The 26,942-nt window shown below is 38.3% G+C and overlaps 1 protein-coding gene across 21 annotated transcripts in view; it reads right to left on the minus strand.

Annotated features, from left to right (window-relative positions):
- GALNTL6 (polypeptide N-acetylgalactosaminyltransferase like 6) overlaps positions 1–26,942 on the minus strand; it is a 1,215,026-nt gene that overhangs the window by 709,308 nt on the left and 478,776 nt on the right. For 20 of the 21 annotated variants that reach the window (XR_014826525.1, XR_014826524.1, XM_084994758.1 and 17 more), the window contains one exon: positions 1,368–1,506. Coding sequence is in view for 16 of the 21 variants with exons in the window: in XM_084994758.1 (XP_084850884.1) it covers positions 1,368–1,506 (139 nt within the window). In the remaining 5 variants the exon portion in view is untranslated. Of the gene's footprint in view, positions 1–1,367; positions 1,507–3,249; positions 3,486–26,942 lie in introns of those variants that run through there. The other variant, XM_084994757.1, reaches the window with a different exon arrangement.

Genomic DNA, 26,942 nt, shown 5'->3' on the forward strand with positions numbered 1-26,942 from the left:
CGTGGGGGTGAGGGAGGAGGTGGATGGAAATTATTCTCTGAACATATTTATTAAGCCAACAATGTAATTTAATGTATCTTTGATGGTGTGCAATTAGGTATTAAAATTTCTCATAACTAGAAATGTTCTTGGTCAGTGGGAACTACTGTAGATAATTTCAGGTAACATGGGAATAATTTTGCTACACAGAAGGCCTACACCAATATATAAAGCATTCAGTTTAGGGGGAAATTGATTTTTTTTTTCATATTATTCCTCTGCTTAACTATATTGGGGAATGCAAATATACATAAAACCTAAGGAGAAAACCAGTATTTTTTTTTTAATATTTTAAAATAAATGTATACAGACACAATATACCAACTAAAAAAGAGTCCCCCAGACCATAATTTACTGATTTTTTTTCCCTAAAGAGTTAATTATTTTTGCACAGAGTTTTATTTACTGCACAGTTCTGGTTTAATATAGATTACTGGTCCTATTTTCATTTATGTCCTTTATTTTCTGATTTTCTTTCTCTCACACTAATATTTCTAAGGAAATGTGAAGCACAGAGGTCAGTGTATTATGCTAGTTGGATAGATTTATCAAATATGCATGACAATTCCACAACTCCCAATTCTGATCACATCCTCTGGTTCTTGGCATGCTTTTGGCATCACATATGCTAATAACAAAACAATTAACAGACTAGGCGTAAAAAGGACATTAAACAATGTTAGGATGAAATGGGGTGGACGAAGAGGGCTTTCAGCTAACTGTATGCAATATTCTTCTTGTTTCCCTTCAGACTATGCTATTTAGCCGCGATGCCATCAAAAACTGAACTCATTGTCAATTGACCAGCCACAAGCAGTTCATAAGCGACAGGAAAGGGAGAAACCAATTATTATCTTTAGATTTTGTATGCATAGCTTTTAGGCACTTTCTACAGAAAAGGTAACAACAATGACACTGATATGGCCAATATAATAACGGAGTCAGTAGAAGGTACGCACAGGTAGATGAGTTCTAACAGCACTAATCGCCAGAGGAAAAGGTGTGCTTCACAAGGTACATGATCAAAGGACAAGGTATAGACATGATCGGAAAGTATTTCCTTTACAATGGAGCTCCAACAGCCAGCTCAATAGTGAAAAGGAAGATTAAATTTCAGAGACTTGATAGTTCCTCTTTTGCAATTTTAAAGGTTATTCCAGTTTAACTTTAAAAACACCTAAGATTATGGAATATAAATGTTTTTAATAAAATTATTAGGGCACGGTTTTCAATTATGTATCTCACGGTGATAAACATTAAACATACTGAACCAAAAGAGACAAAGAAAAAAAAAAAATCACTCTCCTCGCAGGCGAGCCGGTACTCACTTGGCGTGGCGGATATCCGGCAGGGACCTCTCTAGAGCAATATTGTTGCTGACAAAAATATTGAAACCGTTTTCCCTGTAAGCTGAGTCATCGTGGTCCTCTTCCGTGAGAGGGTAAGGTTTTCCATGCTCACCCTTCCCTGCAGGAGAAAAGAAAAGGGGATCAGCCTCTGCACAGAAACCAGTCCAGGAGTTCCCTGCGGTGGCTGAGCAGTTAACAAACCCAACTAGGAACCATGAGGACCCGGTTCGCTCCCTGGCCTCACTCAACGGGTTAAGGATCCGGTGTTGCCCTGAGCTGTGGTAGGTCGCAGATGTGGCTCAGATCCCGCGCTGCACTGTTGTGGTATAGGCCAGTGGCGGTAGCTCTGATTCCACCCCTAGCCTGGGAAACTCCATATGCTGAGAGTGCTACCCTAAAAAAGCAAAAAACAAACAAAAAAACACCATTTCATCTTCTAGAACATACAATAAGACATGAATGTGTTTAGTCTCTGTTACTATGCTCCACAGAGGCTCTAGAAGTCAGATTTTATTATACAGTATTATTTTATTTAGAAAAGCAAAACACACTCATGATAAAATGCAAACACAGAATTAAAAAGTTTTAACATTACATTCCAGAAAAAAACACTGCAAAGATTTTAAGAGTATGTTTGCTACATTTATATGCAGATTATAATATAGCTATTGCTTTATAGCTTGACTTTATCCAACATAATTGCATAAAAAAGCCATCATTTCATTGATTTCCAATGGCTATTTTTTTATTGTATCCCAATTCACATCATTCTACAGATGATACATTATTTCAGTCTTCCATATTATAAAACATGTTGAAATAAACATTTTATTATATATTCCTAGTTATGTATATTTGGAAGGGAGAGAATAATTCCTACTAACAGAATTGCTAGAATATCCACAGAGTGAGTAGGTAGTTTTTACACTTCCTCAGAGGTATTCGGTGATATTTGGAAATTTACTGGTGAAAATATAAATTTTCACACTGAAGCTTGCCTACTCTTGATTACTAATGAAATTAATTGTACATACATATATCATTTATATTTCTGACATTGTGAAATGATTGTTTAGAGACTTTAAAAAAACAACTTGTGGATTACCCACTGTGGTACAGTGGGTTAAAAACCTGACTGCAGAGGCTCTGGTTGCTGTGGAGGTTTGATCCCTGGGGTGCAGTGGATTGAAGAATTTGGTGTTGCCCCCGGAGGATGGGTCACAGCCATGGCTTGGATTCAATCCCTGGCTCTGGAACTTCCATTAACTGCAGCTATGGCCATAAAAATCAAAAACAGCAAAACAAACAACATATTTATTTGCTTTAAAAGCAGTTTATATATTAAGCTTACCAAAGCTTGCTTTTTTATTTTTTTTCTGTTTTTTTAGGGCCACACCCACAGCATATGGAGGTTCCCAGGCTAGGGGTCGAATTTGAGACAGCTGCCAGCCTATGCCACAGCCACAGTGACACCAGGTCCAAGCCACATCTGTGACCTACACCTCAGCTCAAGGCAATGCCAGATCTTTAACCCACTGAGCAAGGCCAGGGATCAAACACACATTTTCATGGATACTGGTCAGATTTGTTTCCACTGAGCCTTGACGAGAACTCCCGGCTTTCTTAATTATGTTATGTCATATTTTCTAGGTTGGTTTCATTTAAATCTACTTTAAGGCTTCTGTTTTCTGGTTCTGCAGGTAAGGACCTTGGAAGTTGCCACGCCGTCCTAATGACAAATAAAAAGCTGAACAGAATGAGAAATCAACCTCTCTTCTTGGACCTGTAAGAGAGGAACAGACACAGGGCAGACTACTGCCCAAGGCTGGAGAGACAGTTGGGGTAAGGAGTTGAGGCTTACCAGAGCAGGAAGACCCCAGGAACCAGGACCGGGTAGGAGAGTCTCAGCTGGAAATGCCAGCCTGCTGAAGGCTCAGAGCAGACAAGTTGGTGAGGGAAAAACTCCAGGAGGCCCCAGTAATGCTGTGAGATTTCTCACTAGGGGCTCAACCAGGTTCCCAGAATAAATGTTGCCGAAAAATTCTCTCGTGCTTTAGAGCACCCTGGGCTGCTTACTACAGCTTCCCTCAGGGGAAATGGGTTAACCAGAACCCCGCCCCCTCAGGTGTGTCCCTAGAGCCTAACTGACCTAAGTTAGAGAAACTCCTGCCTTCAGCCCACTCTCACGATCCTGGCCAACCCAAGCAGGGAGAAAATCCAGAGTCTCCTCCCCCACACCTCTAGGCTGCCTTGTGAAAGTCTATTTACAGCCATTCCTTTTATAATGTCCAGCTTTCCAGAAAGAAATGACAAGGCATGGCAAAAAGCAAAACCACAACTTGGAGAGATCAGGCATCAGAACCAGGCATGGCAGGGATGCTGGAGCAAACAGACTGGGAATTGAAAACAACTGTGAGACAATTAGTGTCACCTGTGTTACACGTAAATAAACAATAGAGACTGATATTTTCAATAAGCATTGCCACAATCAGCAATTAGCTCTTGAACCTGGGGAAACTTTTAAAAGATCTCTCTCACGCCAGTGGCCCAATTAGCTGGAAAGGTCTTTTGACCTTATATGTTCTTGGATATGAACTAGATTTACAGGCCACTCCATAAATCCTATTTCATAAGAAAAGCATAGTGCATCATAGTCCTTACTTCTATAGTCAATTTTAACTGTTAAATTTAAATGCTCTAATGAAATGTATACCCACACCGGAGGCACCTTTCCAGTAATTTTTGTAGGTATTTTTAATGGTGAGCTTTTGGATTCAGCCACTTTTAAGACTACAGATTAAAAAAAATTAAAGCTACACATGCATTCAGACAGCTGTCAATCGCAGGGAAATTTGTTTTCTTTGTGCAACAACTTAGTCTTCAAATGATAAACCTCTGGGGGGTAAGCCTTTTCCAATGAATGAGTGACACTAGAGTTAGACGACAAAACTTGTGAGCCACCAGTGAGGGCATTCTAGAAACATTCTAGAAGTTTGTTCATTGCAGTTGTGAGAAATTTTAAATTTTTATCTTCTTATGCACAGAGCCAGCCGTTTCTACAGCAAATGCTCTTAACTCAAATTGTCATCTGTAGAGCCTCAGGGTCTATGACATCTCCTGCGGTTTCATGTTCCTTTTGTTAAACAACAAAACAAAAAGCAAACAGCTCCAAACAAACAAAAAGCGTATGTTGGAAAATGACATTCAAAGGTCTTTAGGGTAATTATTAGTCTGTATTTAGCTATTTATCACTTTCAAAATTCTAGTGTACTTTACTGTTATCATGTGGATTCAAATCAGAGTCCTTTAAATATAAAAAAAAAATAGTGTATGATCTGCTATGTTTAATAGGGGTTAAAGGTACAGTGAGACATTTTAAAGGATAAAAACATAAAAATTAAATACTACATATGAGCATGCAAGTATTAAGCAGAAAAGCCCTAAGTGTTACAAATATGTCTCCGATCTTATATTATTCAAGGCACAGAGCAGAAGTTAACATGGAAATTTGGTTAATTCTCTCTTAGTGCACCTGATGCTGATCCTCCAGATGAAACTTCTTTTAATGATTTTTTTCCATTACAGCTGGTTTACAGTGTTCTGCCAGTTTTCTACTGTACAGCAAGGTGACCCAGTCACACATACACATATACATTCTTTTTCTCACATTATCATGCTCCATCATAAGTGACTAGATATAGTTCCCAGTGTTACACAGCAGGATCTCATTGCTTATCCATTCCAAAGGCAATAGTTTGCATCTATTAACCCCAGATTCCCAGTCCATCACACTCCTTCCCCCTCCCCCTTGGCAATCACAAGCCTGTTCTCCATATCCATGATTTTATTTTCTGTGGAAAAGTTCATTTGTGCCATATATTAGATTCCAGATATAAGTGATATCGTATGGTATTTGTCTTTCTCTTTCTGACGTACTTCACTTAGTATGAGAGTCTCTAGTTAGTTTGGCCATCTCATAAACTGGTGGGACTATCATTTTTTGAATGCTTATTGATTATCTATAATAGGCACGTCTGGGAAGGAAAAGCCTGAAAAAGCTAGAAATATACTCTGATTAGGAAGACACAGAGTGCTATACAGCCTAAATGTTTGTATTCTGTCAAAAACTTGTTATGTTGTAACTCCCAAGGTGAGGGCACATGGACACGGGGACTTTGGGAGGTGACCAGGCCGAGAGGAATTAGGACTCACAAATGGGATTACTGTGCTTATAAAAGAGACCTCAGAGACCCTTCCTCCTCCCACCACCACCAAGTGAGGAAAGAGGGAGAAGACACATATTTGGTCTGTGAACAAGGAAGTGAGCCTCATCAGACACCAGATTTTCTACTCCCTTAAACTTGGACCTCCCAGACTCCAGAACAGTAACGACAAAGATTTCTGTTGTTTAGAAGCCACCCAGGTATTTTATGATAGCAGCTCAGATGAACTAAGATAGGGCAAACCTTTAAAATAGTTGTTGTGAAAAGGAAACTGTTTGTGGAAGGGATGGATAGTAAACACTATAAGAGATTAAAAATTGTGACAAACCGAGGAACTAGGTATGGCTTAGAAGCTCCCAATCAGAACTGAGTTTTCAGCTCAAACCTGAAGGAGGGTAGAGGATTTGCATTGTTTTAAAAGGTCTGGACCTGGGGATACTGGATGAGAAAAAACTGAGGTGAATGAATACCCATAAGAATTTCAAAACATGCTATTTAAAAATAATTATAAAACCTATCTAAGTAGATTGAGGTCTCATAAAATAGAATGTTGAGAGATAAAAAATAGGCTTTTGTCAAAGGAAAAATCAATCTTGTGACAGACCGTTTGAAGTATTTTAACTTTTGCTTAGAAATAATTGAGTATAAGAATAATAAGGAAATCAGTGTTTTAACATTTTTTCTGAAGGTTTTTGAGGATAGGCAGTTGGGACATGCAGGAATCGATGTTGTCAGGCCTTTGCTCAAATAGAATTCTCTTGGAGAGATTCTTCATAATCAAACTGTCTTAATCCAGCATGCAAGCATACCACACCCTCTCTAGGTCCCAAATCTGCTCTTCTTTTTACTATATCTTGTTTACAATTCCACATTTATGTTTTTACTTGTTAATCAACAATCTCCCCATTGGGATATAAGCTTCATAAAAGCAGGACCATTCTTCTTTGCCCCCAGATATCCTCAGAATCTAGAACGGTGCCTGCCCCAGAGCAGAAAACTCAAGAAATATTTTAGGAGCAGTATACAAATAAGGAAGTGATAGGGTTTGGGATTGTTACCCAGTGGAAATAAAGATATTCATTTATTTATTAAAAACCACATATTAAGTATCTACTCTGAGACAGGGGCTGGGAATTAAAGGATGGATTATCAGTGTTATTACATTTGACATCATGTCTAAGAGAAAGAAGTAAAAACAGACAATTGTGATTCAAATACAAGTGAATAATCTCTGAGGCTGTGAGGGATGGGGCTGAGTCTTGGTATCTCTGGCTGGTCCTGATCCCATAGCCTGTCCACCAGAGTTCCTAGGAGATGTCCACCAAAACAAACAAACAAAAAAACAGTTGGAGTTCCGGTTGTGGCAATGGGGAAATGAGTCTGACTAGGAACCATGAGGTTGTTGCAGGTTCAGTCCCTGGCCTCGCTCAGTGGGTTAAAGATCTGGTGGTGTTGTGAGCTGTGATGTAGGTCACAGATGCAGCTTGGATCCTGTGTTGCTGTAGCTGTGGCTTAGGCCAGCAGCTGTAGCTCAGATTAGATCCCTAGCCTGGGAACCTCCATATGCTGCGGGTGCAGCCCTAAAAAGCAAAAAACAAACAGAGTTCCTAGGAGATGAATAAATAGGGAAAGGAAGGGATGCACTTAATTAATTAATTAACACACAAAGAGAATGCCTATCAGTGATTCAGGGCCCTTCAGCAGACTTAAGGAAGGATCTGGTAAGCAGACAGGAGTGTCACAGGCATGGCTCAGAGAGGTGAGAGCATCAAGTGTGATCTGGAATTGCAGCTATAGTTTGGTATGGCTGGAGTGTAAGTGCAGTAAGAGACATAGCTAGAAAGTACAGTAAGAGACATGGCTAGAAAGTACAGTAAGAGACATGGCTAGAAAGGTAGATTGCTGGTTTTGCTTTATTCTGGAAGTGGTAAAAGTCCTCATTAAAACAGACTATCAGAAGTAAATAATCCAGGGAGTTCCCATTGTGGCTCAGTGGAAATGAATCCAACTAGTATCCATGAGGATGCAGGTTCGGTCCCCGGCCTTGCTCAGTGAGTTAAGGATACAGCATTGCCTTAAGCTGAGGTGTAGGTCACCGATGTGGCTTGGAACCCACGTTGCTGTGGCTGTGGTATAGGCTGGCAGCTGTCTCCAATTCAGCCCCTAGCCTGGGAACTTTCATATGCTATGGCTGTGACTTAAAAAAAAAAAAAAAAAAAAAAAGTTAATAATCCATAGTGGAATCTCTAGGGTGACAGCTAAAAATCACACAAGAATGTGTAACACAAAACCTAACAAAGGGGAGGCGTTCCCATTGTGGCTCAGTGGGTTAAGAACCCGACATAGTGTCAGTAAGGATGTGGGTTCAATCCCTTGCCTCACTGGGTGGGTTAAGGATGAGGCATTGCCACAAGCTGTGGAGTAGGTCCCAGATACTGTGTTGCTCTGGTTGTGGCTGCTCTGATTCAACCCCTAGCCTGGGAACTTCCAAATGCCACAAGTGAGGCCTTTAAAAAAAAACAAAGAAACAATGGGGAAACATGAAATAATAAAAATGCACCTCTTGTGTAACACAAGATCCCAGAACTTACTCGTCTTAAAACTTAAAGTTGTATACCCTTTGACCAACATCTCCCCATTTGCCTAAGCCCCAGCCTCCAGTGATCACCACTCCGTGCTGGTTCTCTGAGCCAAGCATTTTTAGATCTCTATATAAGCGATGCCATACCGTATTTATCTTTCTCTGTATGACTTATTTTGCTTAGCAAATACAACAGATTCTTCTTTACTCACAAGAAAGAAGGAAATGCTTCTATTTCTGACAACATGGCTAGACTTTGAGGGCTTCATGTTGAAAAACATTTTGAAAACTCCAGGTGCACATGAATTCCCCGACGAATTTTTCCAAACATCAAAGTGAGAAAGTGTACTGTCTATATAGAGATATTTGAGAAAATAGAGAAACTCTGTAGGAAGCTAGCATAAGCCTGATAATCAAAACCACTAAGGGCAGTACAGGAAAGGAGTCTACCAGATCTATGTCCCTCAGGATTACAGGTTAGAAAAATCCTTAACAGATGATTACCAAAATGAATCTACCAATATTTTAAAAGATAGTATATCATGACCAACTGAGATTTTTTTTTCCAGAAATGCAATGCTGGCTTAACATTCAAAATCAACCAGTATGACTCACATTAAAGAAGAAGTCATATTATTATTTCAAGATTTGCAAAAAAAAAAAATCATTGGATAAAACTCAACGGTAATGGAAATTTTCAATAACTTAAGAATAGAAGGGAACTTGTAAAAAAAATATGACAAAAAGTCTCCACAATAAAAATGTGGCAAATAGCATATACTGTTGCTGAGACACTTCTCCTCTAAGATTGGAGACAAAACAAAGCTGTCAAGTGTCACAGCCTCTACACAGTCTGTGAGCTTGATCCTATCTATCTGGGCCTATCAAGTGAAATAAGTCACAAAGAAGAAATAAAAGCTGTAGAGGTTGTCAAGGAAGAATTAAAAGCTGATTTATTTTAAATGATATGATATGTACAAAAACTGACAAAATTGAAGAACTCTAAAAACTGATGTTATGTCAACAATCCAAAATAAAAAATTTAAAATAGCTTTTCAAATGGCATGGAAATATCAAATATTTAGGAATAAACCTAACAAAATATATACAAGGCTGCTTTCCATACTGAAAATATAGGAAACATTGCTGAGAGGAATTAGTGAAGAACTGAATAACTGGAGGGCTAGATCATGATCTTGGATTAGGAAAAGTATTTTTAAGTTGTCAGTTCTCTAGGAACTGATCTCTTGTCCCTCATGTAATCTAAATTAAAATCCCAGGAGTTTTTCCTGATTGGTAGTGTAGTTACTATGTGTGTTTGAGGTGTTGTGTGTAGTGAGATTAAAGAGCTAAATTAAAAATGTATTTGAAAATGCAAAATACCTAAAATACCCACCACCATAGAAAAGAACAAGGACATAGTTGAAGAAAATTATACAGTTTGGTTACAGGATAAACTAATTTGGTATATATAAACAGTAATGCTGTTATGGAGTAATAATAACCATTCATTATCGGTAAGAATATTACATCTCCATCGTCTAATTACGCAAACTTCATTTATTTTTTGTATTTTTTAGGGCCACACCCATGGTATATGGAGGTACCCAAGGTAGGGGTGGAATCAGAGCTGTGGCCATCGGCATACACCACAGCCACAGCAACGCGGGATCCAAGCCTCTCTCTGAGCAACACCACAGCCCACCATAACACCAGATCCTTAACCCACTGAGCGAGGCTAGGGAACAAACCCACATCCTCATGGATACCAGTCAGGTTCATTAACCACCAGTCATGACCGGAACTCCTTAAACTTCATTTTTCAAAAGAGTATTTAATATCTAGAGAGATGGGCATTTTTTAATATTAAAATCCTTACTATGTTTTGACTTAGCCTAAAAGAAGTTTAAGTAGCAAGAGCATTTGACTGCAAGAAGTATTTTTATTCACTCTGAGCACAGATCTTTAAAGCGGAGACAACATAAATCTATGAATCTATTTGCATAAATTAATGGTATTGATAAGAATTTGCTATGAAAGAAATTAAGAATTTCCTATGTTTAAAACAGACGTGTTTGTATAGAAATCTTAATGTTCTATCATTTTTCAGCTTGAATGTGGCCTTGTGGAAAGGCTTTCTTTCCTAATTGTGAAGTTATTCTTTAAGTTATCATAAAAAGCTTCCTTGTCTGCCGATAATGCAGGAGAAATTGTGTTAAGGAATATTTTGTCTCAACATCCCAATCATTTTAAAGCTTCATTTCCATTCATCACTGGTAGATATGAGTTCTGCTTACATAGATATAAATATATTGTTTTCTCAATCATTAAGAACTAATGATTAAAAAAAAGTGTTCAAAAGTGTCTGTAATTTCTACACAGTAAGATTTCTGTATCTTATCTCTCCTCCTCTAATCCTCACTCCTTTGAGAAGTCCTTGACTTAATTCCCATCCAGTGCATTCCTCAGGAAGTGACAAGTTTTTTTTTCTTTTTTGATAAACTCAGAGTAAATGGAACATTACTGTCAAATGTGTCTGACTTGGTCAGGTCTGTTCACATCTTTCTTTGTGTAAAAAATCACAGCCTGTCAGTGTCATAGCTGTTTACCTCTTCTGAAAAAGTAAGGCAACGCAATCATAAAGTGTCCTCTTTGTCATTTGAAGCATGCAGAGAAGCTGAGATCAAAAACATCAAAGAAAGTGGAATGAAAAATAAAGAGGCCACTGATAAAGAGGCACATTAGAATGAAAACAGCAAAAGAAGGTTTAGCAAAGAAAATAATAAGTGGAAATAAGATCTGAGGGGTATACTCTTTTCAATACATTTATTCCTTGTAATAAAGGAGTAAAAGTCTGATTAAAAAAGTGAGAGTTAACATTATCATCTATTATAACACCGTATATAATTTAAGAAGACAATTGAAATATAGTATATGGTATAGTAGGACTATATAAAGGCTGTGATCCTAAATCAGTTCAAAAATTATTTTAGTTAAATATTAATGGGGACCGAGATAGAGCCATAAATAGATGTATGTGCCAGATTTTAAATAGTTTCTACAGAAGAAAATCTTAATTTTGTTTATGAGTGACAACAAATGCCTGACACAGCATGTACTATTTCTGATAAAATTTTATAGGATGCCAAGGGACAAGTGAAATCATATTCAATAGAGTACAAAGGAAGCTGGATGGATGGGAAGAGATGAGAGAATGAGAAAAGATGATACTGCTCTGGTCATCAAGAATAGAACACCACAGACATAACAGTCCCGGTCAGGCCAGTGGGGAGTCGGGGTGGAGAGCGAGGTAACATTAAGTGGGCAACGGAAGGCAACTCATCGAATTTGGCACTCGGGACTCTGTGTAATATGTCATCCTTCTTTTAAAGATAAGTTGATTTACATTTCCATGGAACAAGCCATCCAAACTGTTTCCTGAAGTATAAATGTCTCTCTCCCTCATGTCTATAGTAATGGAATGAAGTTATCAGTGATCTGTATCTCATCAACTTCTGATTGTTCCAATAAACCTGGTACACGGAGGGCAGAGACCCCTGCAATATGCAAATAATCCTATTAATGTTGCGAAGTAGAGGGAATATAGAGATGCATTAGATTTAGAGTAATTTCTTAAAGGATAATGAAGTTCACATTCATTGAGATTAGAAATGTCTATATCCTATTTTATTTATTTTATTTTTTATTTTTTGGCCATACCCAGGGCATATGGAAGTTCCTGGGCCAGGATCAGACTTGCAGCACAACAGTGACCAAGCTGCTGCAATGACAACACCCGACCCTAAGCCACTAGGCTCCCAGGGAACTCCAGAAATCTCTATATTTTAAATTGACCAGATGACTTTCCTCTCTTTATGCTAAAATTCTCTATCCTTCTTCATGTATATTTTATTATATTTTCTCCATTTCATTAGGTGCTGATTAACAATATTCTAGGTAACCAGCTGTATAACTCTAAAGAGAAGAAACAATTCTTGTCTAGCCAATACACTTCCTGGAATGTGACCCAGCCAGGACCAATCCTAATTCCACGCCTTACTCAAGGAATTCTGTTTGTCTCATCAGATCATCCTGGAAGTGATAACTCAAGATTGGCTTCCAAGAAATTGTGGTTTTCATCACTATGACCATTGGCAAAACATTTCTACCCAAGTTCAGCTTTTTCTTTGGGAAACCTAGTAAGACATTCTTTTCCCAAGACTCCCAATAAATTTACCTTCAATAGTCTTCCTTTTTTCTACTTAAGGAACAGACTTGTTTTCAGATATCAAGGTGTTTTTTTTCTTTTTCCTTCAAACTCTAACATGTACAAGTTCTTTTTCTGAAAAAATCGTTAAGTAATCAGATCTCTTGAAAATTCCATTTTTACTTTCTTCAATATAGCTTATATGAAATACCTCAGTACCCAAGTAAATTGACAGATATATGATTGTGAGGGATACTGTGTCATTAAAAACTATACACTAAGTATTAATTTATGATAATCAAAGAGCTGATAATTATATTAATTAGGGCTTGTTTTATACAAGTGAATCCCAACAGATAATTTTGTGAACTACTGTACTAAAATTTTGGTAGTTTGCTTCATGTTATAAAAAGGCTTATGAATGAGTTTGATTATGATTATTTTAATGTAATTATCTTTTCAATTTATTTCTTGAATTGTTTTTACTTTAACTCCTCTTGAATGCTATTGATTTTTGAAGACTATGATTTTGTTAGAATTTTTAAGCATTTGCATTTTACAGCTTTGGATAGGGCTGGCAGAAGAAAAATATACACCAGGTTCATATTTGAGGGTGAAATAAGTGTGATGTGGCCTGAAAACTTATACATACATAATTACTTAGTTCTCACTAACAGCCTTTTTCTTTAGGCTCTATGGGAAATTACTACATAAATTTTATAGATAAGTATTTCAAGGTGTAACATTTTCATTGAATTCAAAAATTAGGAAGAAAAAAGGAGCTAACCTGACTATAATAACCTGGTTCATTGAGATAACATCCATTTGTCACTAAAAATCATAGTGTAAGGAGTTCCTGCAGTGGCTCGGCAGATTACGAACCCAAATAGTATCAGTGAGGACATGGTTTCAATACCTGGTCTAGCTCAGTGGGTTGGGGATCCAGCATTGCCATGAGCTGTGGTGTAGGTCACAGCTGTGGCTTGGATCCCTTGTTGTTGCGGCTGAGGCATAGGCTAGCAGCTGCAGCTTTGATTCGACCCCTAGCCTGGGAACTTCCATATGCCACAGGTGCATCCCTAAAAGGCATCAAAAACCAAACACTTACAGTGTGAAGAACTAGATTTTTTTTAAAAAAATCATTAAGGATTAGAAACAAAAAACTGCATTGAGATAAAGAACAAAGACTCTATTTTTAATTTATAAAGTATCAAAAAAAATCTGGGTTTTCTGTTCCTATTCGCTTACTTATAAAATGTTATTGTGTCCCATAGTTTCTTTCAAGAAAGGTCAATTTCTTCATATTTAAAATGGAAATTTTTACCTTTTAGGGTTACTGTTATATTTTTATGAAAAACTATGATAAAAACCTAAAAGCAGTAACGATTTCTTAATCCAAAGGAGATGTGATATTCCTATGGCTGTCAGCTTCATATGTTAGCAGCAATTGAAAATCCTGGAACTTTTTGGGCAGGTTTGTTTTCTGAATGTTTTGAATAATTCACTGAACTCCCATCACTCCACCATGGTAGGGAGGGAAACGGACAGTATTCCAGCTTCAGCTTTAGCATTTGTTATTAAGACTAAGACATTTGGTTCCTCTCCCCTCCTCTCTTCTCCTTCTCTTTCTTTCTTCTGATTCTTGCTTGTTCTTTGTGTCTGAATTTTATATCTTAGCTTTAAATGTTAACTAATTGACAATGTTTGTTAATAATAGCATGAGTCTCCCTCTTCTTCTTTCTCTTGCCCACAGCGTCTGCTTTCAACAAAATCATACGTACATTACACCACACATATACACAACATGCATATGCTGATGTTTCCTATTCTTTAATTTTTAAGTTTTCCATTTTAGGCTTTATTTTATCATTCCAACTTCATTTTTTTTTTTCATTGTTATGTATTTATTTATTTATTTTAGGGCCACACCTGTGGCATATGGAAGTTCCTGGGCTAGGGAACGAATCGGAGTGGCAGCTGCCGGCTTACACCACAGCCACAGCAACACCAGAACTGAGCCATATCTGCAACCTACACCACAGTGCTGCAATGCTGGACCCTCAACCTACTGAGAAGGGCCAGGGATCTAACACATGCCTCATAGTCAGGTTCGTTACCACTGAGCCACAATAGGAACTCCTCATTCCTACTTCAAATGAGGAGTATTAAGTCTGTTTCTTCATTCTGTCCACATTACCTATGCACTCTTTATCTCCCCATCTATTATTTGATCTTACTAATTTTGATTAGAACTAATTCCTTGGAGAAATCCTACATACATACAATTAGGAACATATAACTATGTATGCTATTCAGAGCTGATTTATTATGTGTAAAACATATATAATTTTATCTTTTTCCATGGAATAGTATTATTATTTTTATGTTTTCTAAGAACTTTAATATTAATTCAGCTGGGAGTTCCTTGATGGCCTAGCAGTTAAGGACTGGGGATTGCTACTATTTTGGCTCCGGTCACTGCTGTGGTGTGTGTTCAACAATGACCTGGGAACTTCAAGTACCATGAGCACGGCCAAAAAAAATAATTCAATCACAAAACTCTCCATCAATTGTTTATACACTTTCTCTCAACTTTCAGGTATATTGTTTCTTCAATTTTTTTATAATCTTAATACCTTCTGGGAACTATTAGATTTTTCCATTCAATGCCTGGAACATCTTTGGTTTTAGATAACAAACATCTTGGCTTACTCCTCTTTTGTGTGTGCTGCATCTAACCCTCTCTTATCTTTACTTCTTCTTCACATTGTAAAACATCTTTAATGAGCTAATCAACAAAATAAGTATAGATTAAAAACTCATCATGTCTCAAAATGTCCTTATTCTATTCTTATACTTTTCCTGGTATGATAGTTTGGCTGTGTTTAGCATTCTAAATTGGCAACTGTTTTCTTTCAGCTATGGTTTATTCAAAGAAGCAGAACCTGGAGTTCCCGTCGTGGCACAGTGGTTAATGAATTGACTAGGAACCATGAGGTTGTGGGTTCGGTCCCTGCCCTTGCTCAGTGGGTTAAGTATCTGGCGTTGCCGTGAGCTGCGGTGTAGGTTGCAGATGTGGCTCAGATCCCGCGTTGCTGTGGCTCTGGCTTAGGCCAGTGGCTACAGCTCCGATTCGACCCCTAGCCTGGGAACCTCCATATGCCATGGGAGCGGCCCAAAGAAATAGCAAAAAGACAAAAAAAAAAAAAAAAAAAAAAGAAGCAGAACCTGCAAGATTATCTATCTACTTATCTATCATTATTATTTTTCAATCATCTATCTATCTAAAGGAATAGAGTATGATTACAGAGAAGTATTTACAATAAGAGCAACAGTCAAAACTGGAAAAACTTTGTTAAAGATGGCAAAATATGGCAAGATAAAACTCTCCATCCTTTTTGTTTAAAGATATTAAAAAGTTTTAAAACCATAACAAAATTCACCACCGTCAGCCACACAAGGAAACTGAGGAAAGGAGACAAGGGGTCAGGGAGAAAAACACAACACTCATCTTAATACAAATATAAACGCACCACCCTCAGCCATAAATCAGTCATTAGTCATCCAGAAAATGCTAATTAAAAACAAGGAGATGCTATACCACACCTATTAGAATGCCCAAACTTAAAAAGAATGACTGTACTGAGTATAGGCAAGAATGCAGAAGAGCTGAAATTCTTAGATGTTGCTGCTGTGAATGTAAAACACCTTGAAAAAGAATTTGACAATTTTCTAAAAATTTGAATATATACCAGTCCACTTTTAGGTGTGTAAACAAGAAAAAAGTATGTGCCTATTCAAAGGCCTGTGCATGAATCGTCATAGCAGTTTTAGTTGTAAAAGTTCCAAATTGGAAACAATCAATAGTTCATGAAAAGGGAAATGGATAAACATATGGTGGTATGTTCAAACAATAGAATACTATTCTATAACGAAAAGGAGTGAAATTGATATGCACAGCTATATGGAGGGCCCTCAAAACAATTACACCCAGTGACAGAAGTCAGACAAAATAGAGCATATGCTATATATTTCATTTATAAAAATTTATAGAAATGTCAAATAATTTAGAGTGACAAAAAGCATATCAGAGGTGGACAAGGAAAGGGAAGGGAGAAAGAAAAATGGGATAATGGATTGCAAAGAGATGTAAGAACTTTGGGGATAATTTATCTTAATTTTCCTGATTATGTTGAGAGGTTTACAGGGGTATATTAGGTCAAAATTATCAAATTATTAACCTCAAACAGATGCAGGCTTTTGTATTTCCACTATATCTCAGTAACATATTAAAAATTAAATATTATGTCTATTGAATATTAAAATGAAAATTAACTTTTATCCTTCTATGTTTGACCTATTTCCAATGCACTGCTTACAAAAAGCAGCACTGTTAATTCTTTTACCCGTTTTGTTTGATAGTTACCTCTAGATCACAAATGTGATACTAATATTTTTTCATTTATTAGAGTTTAGATATTATATATCAAATTTCTGCCATTAATTGAAGTCTTAACATTATCTTCCTATCCTTCCCTGTTTTTGTTTGATTGTTTCCTCTCACTTTGCTTTGGTTTTAAAAATAATATACTTACAACTTACAGATAATCTTTCACTATCTATAGACTATATCTTGACCTCTTACTCCGTAAAATGAATGTATTTTTTATTATATCCTTTCCTTCCAGTCCCACTCTCATTCCCATCTCCAAATTCTCTGATTGGCAAGTGTCCAGGTTGGTAATATATTCTGTTTTCTCACCATTTTTGTCTTTAATACTTTGTTATGGGTTTACTCTTAAATACAAAAAGTAATATATTGTGTTTACATAATTTTTCATTGCAAAGCATGTTATTTTTTCTTCCAGTTTTACTCTTATTTTTATTTTATTGCTTTTTTTCTTACAGAATTTATTTTTTTTTGTATCATGAATGAAATATTTTCAACTCTCCCCTTTCATTTCACATTTTTGCTTCCTTCTGGCATCAGGTTTTCTCCTTGCTTGCTCTCCTTCTTTGCACAGGACACTTTCCTCTGTATCTGAGGATCTGTGCTGTGTTTATTGTTAATTGTCAGTCAATACAAAGCTGAAGCAGAGCTCTGTGCTCCTGGGTTAGATTAGGCTCATGGAAGGTTTGGCTGCAGAGTGACTGAACAGTGGGTGGAGAGATGGCCACTAGGTAAGATGAGTGAGATTGGAATGTTGACCATTGGTACACAGAGTTTCAGTTCTTCTGCCAATTGTAAGCTTCATATTCCAATCCTACTCTTCTGTAACTGATCTTGACATGTCAGGAAAACTTTTGTATTTCTATAGGACAACTTGTTTGCTCCTACCTCCATGTGGAATTTGGCCACATTCCCCCTCCCCTTCATTTATCAGTAACCACTACCATCTCCTCTCCACTTCCATAGATAAATTGTTATCTATCATATGCTCATTGCTTTCCCTCCCTTCTCTTTCTGGCTCTGAGACTCTAATCTTTTAATTGTCTTTTAACTTTTTATTGTGATTTCTAGAAAAAAAGCAGACAAATATGTACATTCATTTCACCATTTTAATGGAAAGTTTATTTATGCTTTTAAACTTAATGGAAACCTGTTCTTTAACATCCTTCAAAATGATAAAAAATAAAATACCATGCATAGAACAACTCAGATTTTATACAACCACTTACAATAATTGTCTTTTAATGTTTCTGTATTCAAAGATAAATGACTGTAAATGAATTTATCAAGTGTTCAAATGATTAACTTTTTTTTTTTTTTTTTTTTTTGCTATTTCTTGGGCCGATCCCACGGCATATGGAGGTTCCCAGGCCAGGGGTTAAAACGGAGCTGTAGCCACCAGCCTACGCCAGAGCCACAGCAACGTGGGATCCGAGCCGTGTCTGCAACCTACACCACAGCTCACGGCAACGCCGGATCGTTAACCCACTGAGCAAGCGCAGGGACCGAACCCGCAACCTCATGGTTCCTAGTCGGATTCGTTAACCACTGCGCCACAACGGGAACTCCAGAAATGATTAACTCTAAATAAGATTTGGAAGGCAATTTATTCCTCACTTGTTTTTTTTTTTTTTTTTTAATGAGTTCTTTTTTTTTCATTTAAAAAAAAAACAAAAAACAAAGATCTTTTAAAAATCCTTGAGTGGTGTGGTTGGACCCTATAAGAAAGTGACAACTAAGAACAGGACATAAGTTGCAAAATAAAGTAAAATAAATTAAATATAGCTCAACCCAGTCATAAGATTTTAGTTTAAATAAAATAAAATGTGTGTTTTGAACTAAATTTTTGCCTAAATTGACTCTGGAAAGGGCTATGTGAAAAAATTAAAGAGAAAGGCATTGGAAGATGGTGGGGTTTTTTTTCCCTTCTTTTTTAGGGTCACAGGTATGGTATATGGAAGTTTCCAGGCTAGGCACTGAATTGGAGCTACAGCTGCTGGACTATACCACAGCCACAGCAATGCTAGATCTGAGCCCCATCTGCAACCTACACTGCAGCTCACCAGATCCCTAACCTAGTGAGCACAGCCAGGGACTGAACTCACATCCTCATGGATACTAGTTGGATTTATTTCCACTGAGCCACACACAACTAGAATTCCAGTAATGTTTTATTTTACTCTGGCCTTATATTTTGTGATGCCCTTTGATACACCTTTGCTGATTTGATCATTATGATATCTCTGTAAGTTAGGTATGATAGCCCCTTTTTATAGATCAGGAAACTGAGGCCCAGGTAAGCAAGTCTAATATTGGTTCTCTGGAGCTCTGGCTGAGGATCGTGAGGCCAAGTTCAAACCTTGGAGAGGAAGATAATTGGTATCTATCACTGCCACATCAGGGCTGCACTATACAAATGGATGTCATAGCTTAGAGTTGGATGACAAATATCTAGTCTCTGAATTTTACATCCATCTTTCCTCCTACACAGCTATATGGTTCAGGTGAACTCATCCACATTCCCACCCTCACTTTCCTCATTTACAAAGAAAAGATGTGTGGCCAGGTAGTTTTATACTAACTTTATCTATACCAAATCATTCAATTGTTGTTTTTAAATCAACACATTATCTGAGATTTCATTCAGATTTAAAGCCGAACATGCAGATATTATGCTACGCTTGAGTACTTGGCAATAATAACTGATTGAAAGCAATTACCGAGAATCTCAAAAGAAAAATTATATGACTTAGTCATACAGACAGTCTTTTAGAAGAAATGGGAGTTCATCATAGAGGAAGGATCTTTGAGGGAGGACTGAGGGGCCGAGATCCAAAAGACACCTGTTTTTATTGCCTGACTGATTAAAATATAAAATATAACTGATGCTAAGAAGGCAAGGATAAACTAAATTGAAACATACAAGGTTCTTTAAATCAAATTAGCCACAAAAGGTTGTTTTTCTGCTATCAAAATCTACACAAATAAAGAAAATAGAGTTCTGGCTCATTTTGAGTTAAAAAAAGATAATATTGTATGATTCAAAATAAATTAAAAGTTTCCTTGGGGAAAGTTACAATTCATAGTGTTTCAATTAAAATTGGCTCCAGTTCTCACTCTCAGTGGAACTCATTAAATTTACTCTCTCCAGTTAAAGCAAACTGATCTCAAAGCAGAGATGAAAGAGCAGGTCCCCAGACCTCCAGTGGCTTGTCTTCTTTCCCACATAAGGGAGATAAACTTAGTCAGGATAATATATTATAGAGAGCCAAATGGAAAGATGAAATGTGGGACACTTTAAGCTGAATCTTAGGGAAAAAAACCCAGTGCTCTCTCCTGTATGATTTAGATGAGAAGGCAGGGACTTCTTATCTAATAATAATAAATTGTAAAAATAACAAGCTACAAGATGACTTGCTAACTACAGAAGTACTAACTGAGAGGTCTGGAGAAGAGGTTAAGTCTGTTGGCAAAAGTAGCACAAGCATCTGAGAAAGGAGGGATTCTTGCATTTTCCAAGAGAGTCACTGCTGGAGCACATCACCACCCAGTTACTCAGCTTTAGTTGTGCAGAGACTGAGGGGTCTGACCTCAGGGCTCTCAGGTCTGTCTCACTAAATATCTTATGACCAGTAGGTTCTCTTTGTCACACAGGTCTGTTTGAGAGTGAATCTTTGCCAGGTTTGTGCTATCCCTTAAAGGTTAAAGCTTCTTGGGTCCTTTTATTTATCTATTTATTTATTTTTGTCTTTTCTAGGGCCACACCTGTGGCACATGGAGGTTCCCAGGCTAGGGGTCTAATCGGAGCTGTAGCTGCCTGCCCACACCACAGCCACAGCAACATGGGATCTGAGCCGCGTCCGAGACCTACACCACAACTCATGGCAACGCCAGATCCTCAACCTACTGAGCGAGGCCAGGGATTGAACCCCTAACCTCATGGTTCCTAGTCGGACGAGTTAACCACTGAACAACAATGAGAACTCCCTTCTTGGGTCATTTTAAAGTATAATCAGTTATGAGGATATCAGGAAAAAAAAAAAAACAAACACTTTGGCGATGCCATTCAGTTTCATAATTCTCATAGGTGTTCTTTCTAAAACAATTATTGTCAATTAAGAAAAAAATAAAATATGAGAAAAAGACCTTTTTTGTAATACCACTTACAAAGCTAAATTGTGCTCATTATCAGATAACACAGAATAGGAAAATAATAATTAAAGAGCACCATGATATTTTCAAATGTGAGGAGGAAATGATCCTTCGAAGAGAAACTCATTCTAGAAGGTCGATTGTAGGGTAGTGGAGAGACCGTTAGAGAATGATGAGGAGGAGTTCATCACCACACCACTGCATGATGGGAGAATGAGTGTATCAAAGGACACAGAGAAACTTAGAGGACACACCTCTTAGCTTGTATCCACAACACACCTTATCCTTTCATCAACCCAATTTTGATTTTCCAGTTGTAACTGGGAGTTGAAAGAAAAGCATCAAGAACAACTAAATCATGCATCTATGGAAGCATTTTTTTCCCAAAATATGTTATACATGGTTTACATAAATCTGATCATTTAAACCCTCATGAACGGCAATCATAGGGCCATTAGAAGATAGCTCTACCCTCTGTCTGGTAGGAGTCTTTGAACGTCTTCAAAATTATCTCCTTCTCAGATGGTCAGCAGAATAAAGAGAAAAATGAAAATAGGAATTGAAATTGGCTTTTAATTATTGCTGATACAATCTCTGTATTTCTATAACTTGATCAATTAATGTTAGAAAACTAGTAACTTTTATTATGAGTTCTAGAACTAATTCAGCTAATTCTTGAATTACAGTTTGCTGTCAGGAAACACAAGTCTCTAGGAATCTTCTGATCAGATGTTTTCATAAATCATTTCACTTAACAAATACTTATTACAAACCTGTTATGTGCTGGGAGGACACAGAAAACAGACCTGAAAAGGTACATGGTTCCAACCTTCACAGAAACTATGAGGGCCATGGATTAAGGTAAGTGTCAGGTATTACAAAGATTCTGCTTAAGTTATTCTTCCTGCTTCTGTTTTCTTTTAAAAACTCTAGTTCGTACAAGGTTCATTATCATCAGGAAATAGCAGAATAATTCAGAATCTAGTTGTTCTCTTTTCTAACTCAGTTGGGATGTCATTACTGTGCCCTGAGAGCAAAATCCACATGCTCTTCTCCTTTAAGATTGGACCAGAAATTTGGACCCTGCCTGCATGTTCAGGAATGCTGATCCCCAGGTGTTTTATAGGTCCATCCCCCAAGGTTCCAGAAGCTTCTGTATGCCTCTCACTCCCACAATCAGGGGTTTCCACAAACAGAGGTACCTTCCTTCCATCTCCTGGCACACACTCAGAGACACTTTCAGGTTTATTTAAGTGCCGCAACCTCTCTACATTTTCTGGGACAAAGACTTAATCTAAGAACAAGCAGTGGAATAACTTGGTATTTAATTATACATACTTTCCCCTCTATTACCATAGTAACTATTTCTTAGGTTAATAGGACATCGTGATAATAGCTACATGGTAATTTCATTGTATGTTATCAAGTGTATATGTATCTACAGATGTGGGTAGTGATATATAAAACACTATTATGTAGCTTTTCTCAGGCAACCAGTCAGGTATTTTCCTAGCAAAATGGCTTTAATTAAGGTCCAAGCTAGAAGTTTTGAAACCCAAGTACTGTGGGCAGGAGGCTGTTTTCTATTGTGGGTAGCCCTGAACTCAAGGACTCAGGGCCAGTATAAGCTGAGGGAGCATCCTAGATTCTGCCTAGTTTTCATCCAAAGAGATAGATGGCATATATCCCTGTGCCATTCCACACTCTGAAAATGTGAGCTCCTCTTAACCAAAAAAACCAAAGAGCAGAATGAGGTGTCCTCCAAACATGATCACATCATCATCTTTTAAGAATACCCATTCTAGGAGTTCCTGTCATGGCGAAGTGGAAACATCCGACTAGTGTCCATGAGGATGCAGGTTCGATCCCTGGCCTTGCTCAGTGGGTCAGGGATCCTGCGTTGCCATGAGCTGTGGTGTAGGTTGCAGACATGGGATCCTGCATTGTTGTGGCTGTGGTGTATGCTGGCAGCTGCAGCTTCTATTTGACCCCTAGCCTGGGAACTTCCATATGCTGCAGGCGCAGCCCTAAAAAGAAGAGAGAGAGAGAGAGAGAGAGAGAGAGAGAGAGAGAGGGAGAGAGAGAGAGAGAGAGAGAGAGAGAGAGAGAAGAAAAAGAAAAGGAAAGAATACCCATTCCAAGTAAAAGGGTGGAATAAGAGAGTGAGATAAACTTCAATGGCATTGATGGGGAGTAAGAGAGGCTGCCCAACATCTGGTGCAGTGACCCCCAAGGGATCAAGGCTCTGATGTGCAATGAACATCTCCTAGATAAACTCAGTGAGGGGGTGGGGGTTGCCAATGTCCTGCCATTCCCCACTCCTACAGGCTTGGATCTGGTGAGGTCTGGGTGCTTAGAAATGCTTCTAATAAGTGTCAAGGCCAATCCACCAGACCAGCACGTCCTCATGCTAATCATAGATCTCTTTTACCACTGCCCTGTGGCTCCTCTTCCCCTGGAGCACCACCCCTCTTCCAATCCACATTATTCTTGTTGCATATGATTATGCAACATAATCATAATCAAATAATTCCCTACATCCTCGCTCTCTTTACTGCCCCTCCAAGGACACCCGTGTATCCCCTGAATACACAGGTCTCCGAGTGGATGCTCATCTCCTTTCATCTCTGAAAGTCTCACATCAGGAAGCGGCTTTTCCCTCTCTTGTATTTCATCTGCTGCTACTCAGACAACTTAGCCGTAAAACCCTATTCTTATCCTTACTGCTGTCACCTGATTTAATCTTTACTTCCCCATAATTCCCTGGATATTTTCATGCATAACACAGAGTTGCCGAGTCTACAGTCCTACCATATCTTTTGTGATTTCAGTTTTCACACGGAGAGCTCATCCCATGTACTGTTCTCTCCAATGACCTTGTTCTATCTCAGTCATCAGCTCATGGTCACATGTTGGCATTGCTATCCCCACAAAAGGATCTTCCAGTAAAATCACCATGAAAATGCTCTTATTCTTCCAGTTTTCTCACTTACTTATTCCCCTTATACCTGTGCTCCCTCCCCATTCAGACATGCAGTCCACTAGGGACATTCATCTTTTCTTCCAAATGTCCATCATTTGGACTAATATTTGCCAAACTATTCTCTCACAAGCAAACTTAGATGGGTCCATTTATCTGCTTTCTTCTTCCCCATCTCCTGACTGCTTCTCAATGCTGGGAAAAATCACATCCTACAGCCCCTCCCAGCACCTCAGGTGCAAAGCTGGGTGTCATTCTTGATCCCTCTTTTCCTTCACATTTCACATCGAATTCACCAGACATTTGCAGTGACCCTATTTCCATTCTAATTCCTACATGTGTTGCTGTATCTTCAACACACTGTATTGCTCACAAACAGTTGATGATCCTGTTGTGAGTAACACAAAATTTGTTATTAATGCTAGGCTTGTTGATGTGACTTGCTTGAGCCAAAAAAGGGGTGTGGTGGTGAGCAGAATGACATATGATTTTTGGAGAGTCTTTAAAAGCCACGGCAGGATTTACTGTGTTCTCTGTTTTTCCATGTCCCCAATGATCAAGATAGAGGCTCTTCTGTCAGCTCGAATTCTAAAGAACAGATGACATGGAGCAGAGCTGCTTTAGACCCAGGAGGCGTATTTAGAGTGAGCCACAAATGAAGCTCCTTTGTTGAAAATCACTGAGATTTTTGGTGGTGTTTGCTCCACAGCATAACACATCCTATCTAATTCAATAACCTGGTGTGGCCACTGGCTTCTTTTACTCTGGACTTAATCTTCCAACTGGTCTCCCTGAATTGACTCTTGCTCCCGTAAAGTCCATACTTCAGATCTTTCACCCAACAGCTTGTATAATCATATAAAGGCATAAGTCAGTTCATACCAACAGGAAAAGGTCTTAGAACATCCCAATGACTTTCAATTAAACTTAAAAAAAAAAAACAACTGAATCATTAGGATGATCTACTAGGTGCTAGCGGGTAACACTCCAGCCTCCTTCTGAGGGCTTATCTCATTCTACTTGCCCCACTGCACCCTAGCCATAGCAGGCTAATTCCTCTCCATTAAACACACTGAGCTAGTTTCCATTTCAGGGCCTATGCACTTGATGTTCCATCAACATAGAGTACTTTTGGAGTTCCTGTTCCTGTTGTGGTTAACAAATCCGACTAGGAACCATGAGGTTGTGGGTTCGATCCCTGCCCTTGCTCAGTGGGTTAAGGATCCGGCGTTGCGGTGAGCTGTGGTGTAGGTTGCAGACGCAGAACCCACGTAGCTGTGGCTATGGCCTAGGCTGGCGGCTACAGCTCTGATTGGATCCCTAGCCTGGGAACCTCCATATGCTGCGCGAGCGGACCTAGAAAAGGCAAAAAGACAAAACAAACAAACAAACAAAACATAGAGTACTTTTTTCTGAAATGATATTGTAAAAATGGTAATAAGCAGAAAGGAAAATAGAGTTGGAGACCAGCAGGGGGCGCTCTCATGCCCTGTGACACAGCCAAGCCCAACTGTAAGAAGAAAGACTCCACTTTTTCCCATCAAGGATTCGGCCCTGAAAAGACATGGGCTCTTCCTAATCTCTTTCCTCCCTATAAAAGCATCCCCTACCCTTGCTGTGTGGGGACTTGCAGGTGGCTCATCACAGTTGCAAACTCTGAATTGCAATTAGCTGCTTATCCTGGAAAAAACCCATCTTTGATGGAGAAATATCTGGCCATCTGTTTCAGGAGAACAATATCATAGCTGCGTGCTCCATATTTCAGTTTCAAAGTTATCCCCTTGAAGATGTTTTCCCCTAAAACAGTTCTCTCTCTAGCTTGTTCTCTTTATTGAATTATCTCACAGCATTAAAACCGGAAAATACCTTTCCTCCACTATAATGTGAGCTATGGAAGGGCAGGAATTCTGTATGTCTGAGTACTGCTGATTCCCCAGTGTCTGGAAACATGCTCACTTGTAGCAGATACTCAGTAAAGATTTGTTATCTGCCTGCTGAAAGACACAGGGACATTTCCACCAGTACAAATGAGAGTTCCTTTCACTCCACATGTGTGCCAGCATTTTATGTTGTCAATGTGATCTATTTTGCCCAGTAAGTGTGTAGTGTATAGCATCCCACTGTTGTATTAATTGGCATTTCAAAGTATCTATTATTTTCCCTAAATCAGCACCTATTATTTTTCTCCTTCCCCCTTGTTTTATTGGAAGAGTTGCCTCTATCAGAGTTACAACTAATTTCTCCATCTATTCTTTATTTTTTTTATTTTTATTTTTTCCTTTTTTTCAGCCACATCCATGGCATATAGAAGTTCCTAGGCCAGGATAAAATCTGAGCCAGAGCTGCAACCTATGCCACAGCTGCCACAACGCTGGATCCTTAACCCACAGCACCCAGCCAGGGGTCGAACTAGAGCCTCCACAGAGACAAGCTAGATTATTAACCTGCTGTACCACAGTGGGAATTCCAACCATCTATTCTTTAAATTCCACCCTGTTTCCCACTTTTTAAGCCACTTATTTACTGACTGTATCATGCCCAACACACACCTCTTTTTTGGTCTTTATTTCTCCATTTAATCTTTCCATTTGATACATAGACACCTGATCTAGAATCTCATCTTAAATAAGAAAAGGAGAGATTTTCATACTAAGTGAAGTCAGAAAGAGAAAGACAAACACCATATGATATCACTTACATGTGGCATCTAAAATATGACACAAATGAATAAAACAGAAACAGACTCACAGACACAGAAAATAGACTTGTGGTTGCCAAGGGGGAGTGATATAGGGAGGAGATGGATTGGGAGTTTAGGGTTAGCAAGTGCAAACCAGTATATAGAGAATGGATAAACAATAAGGTCCTATTGTATAGCACAGGGAACTACATTCAATATCCTGTGATAAGCCACAATTGAAAAGAATACTAAAAAGAGTATATACATATATATAACTGAAT

Source organism: Sus scrofa, chromosome 14, assembly GCF_054392235.1.
Source record: "Sus scrofa isolate SSC_HxYL_T2T_F1_AM1 chromosome 14, Sscrofa_HxYL_maternal_Yorkshire_Landrace_v2.0, whole genome shotgun sequence".
NCBI classification, from domain to species: Eukaryota; Metazoa; Chordata; class Mammalia; order Artiodactyla; family Suidae; genus Sus; species Sus scrofa.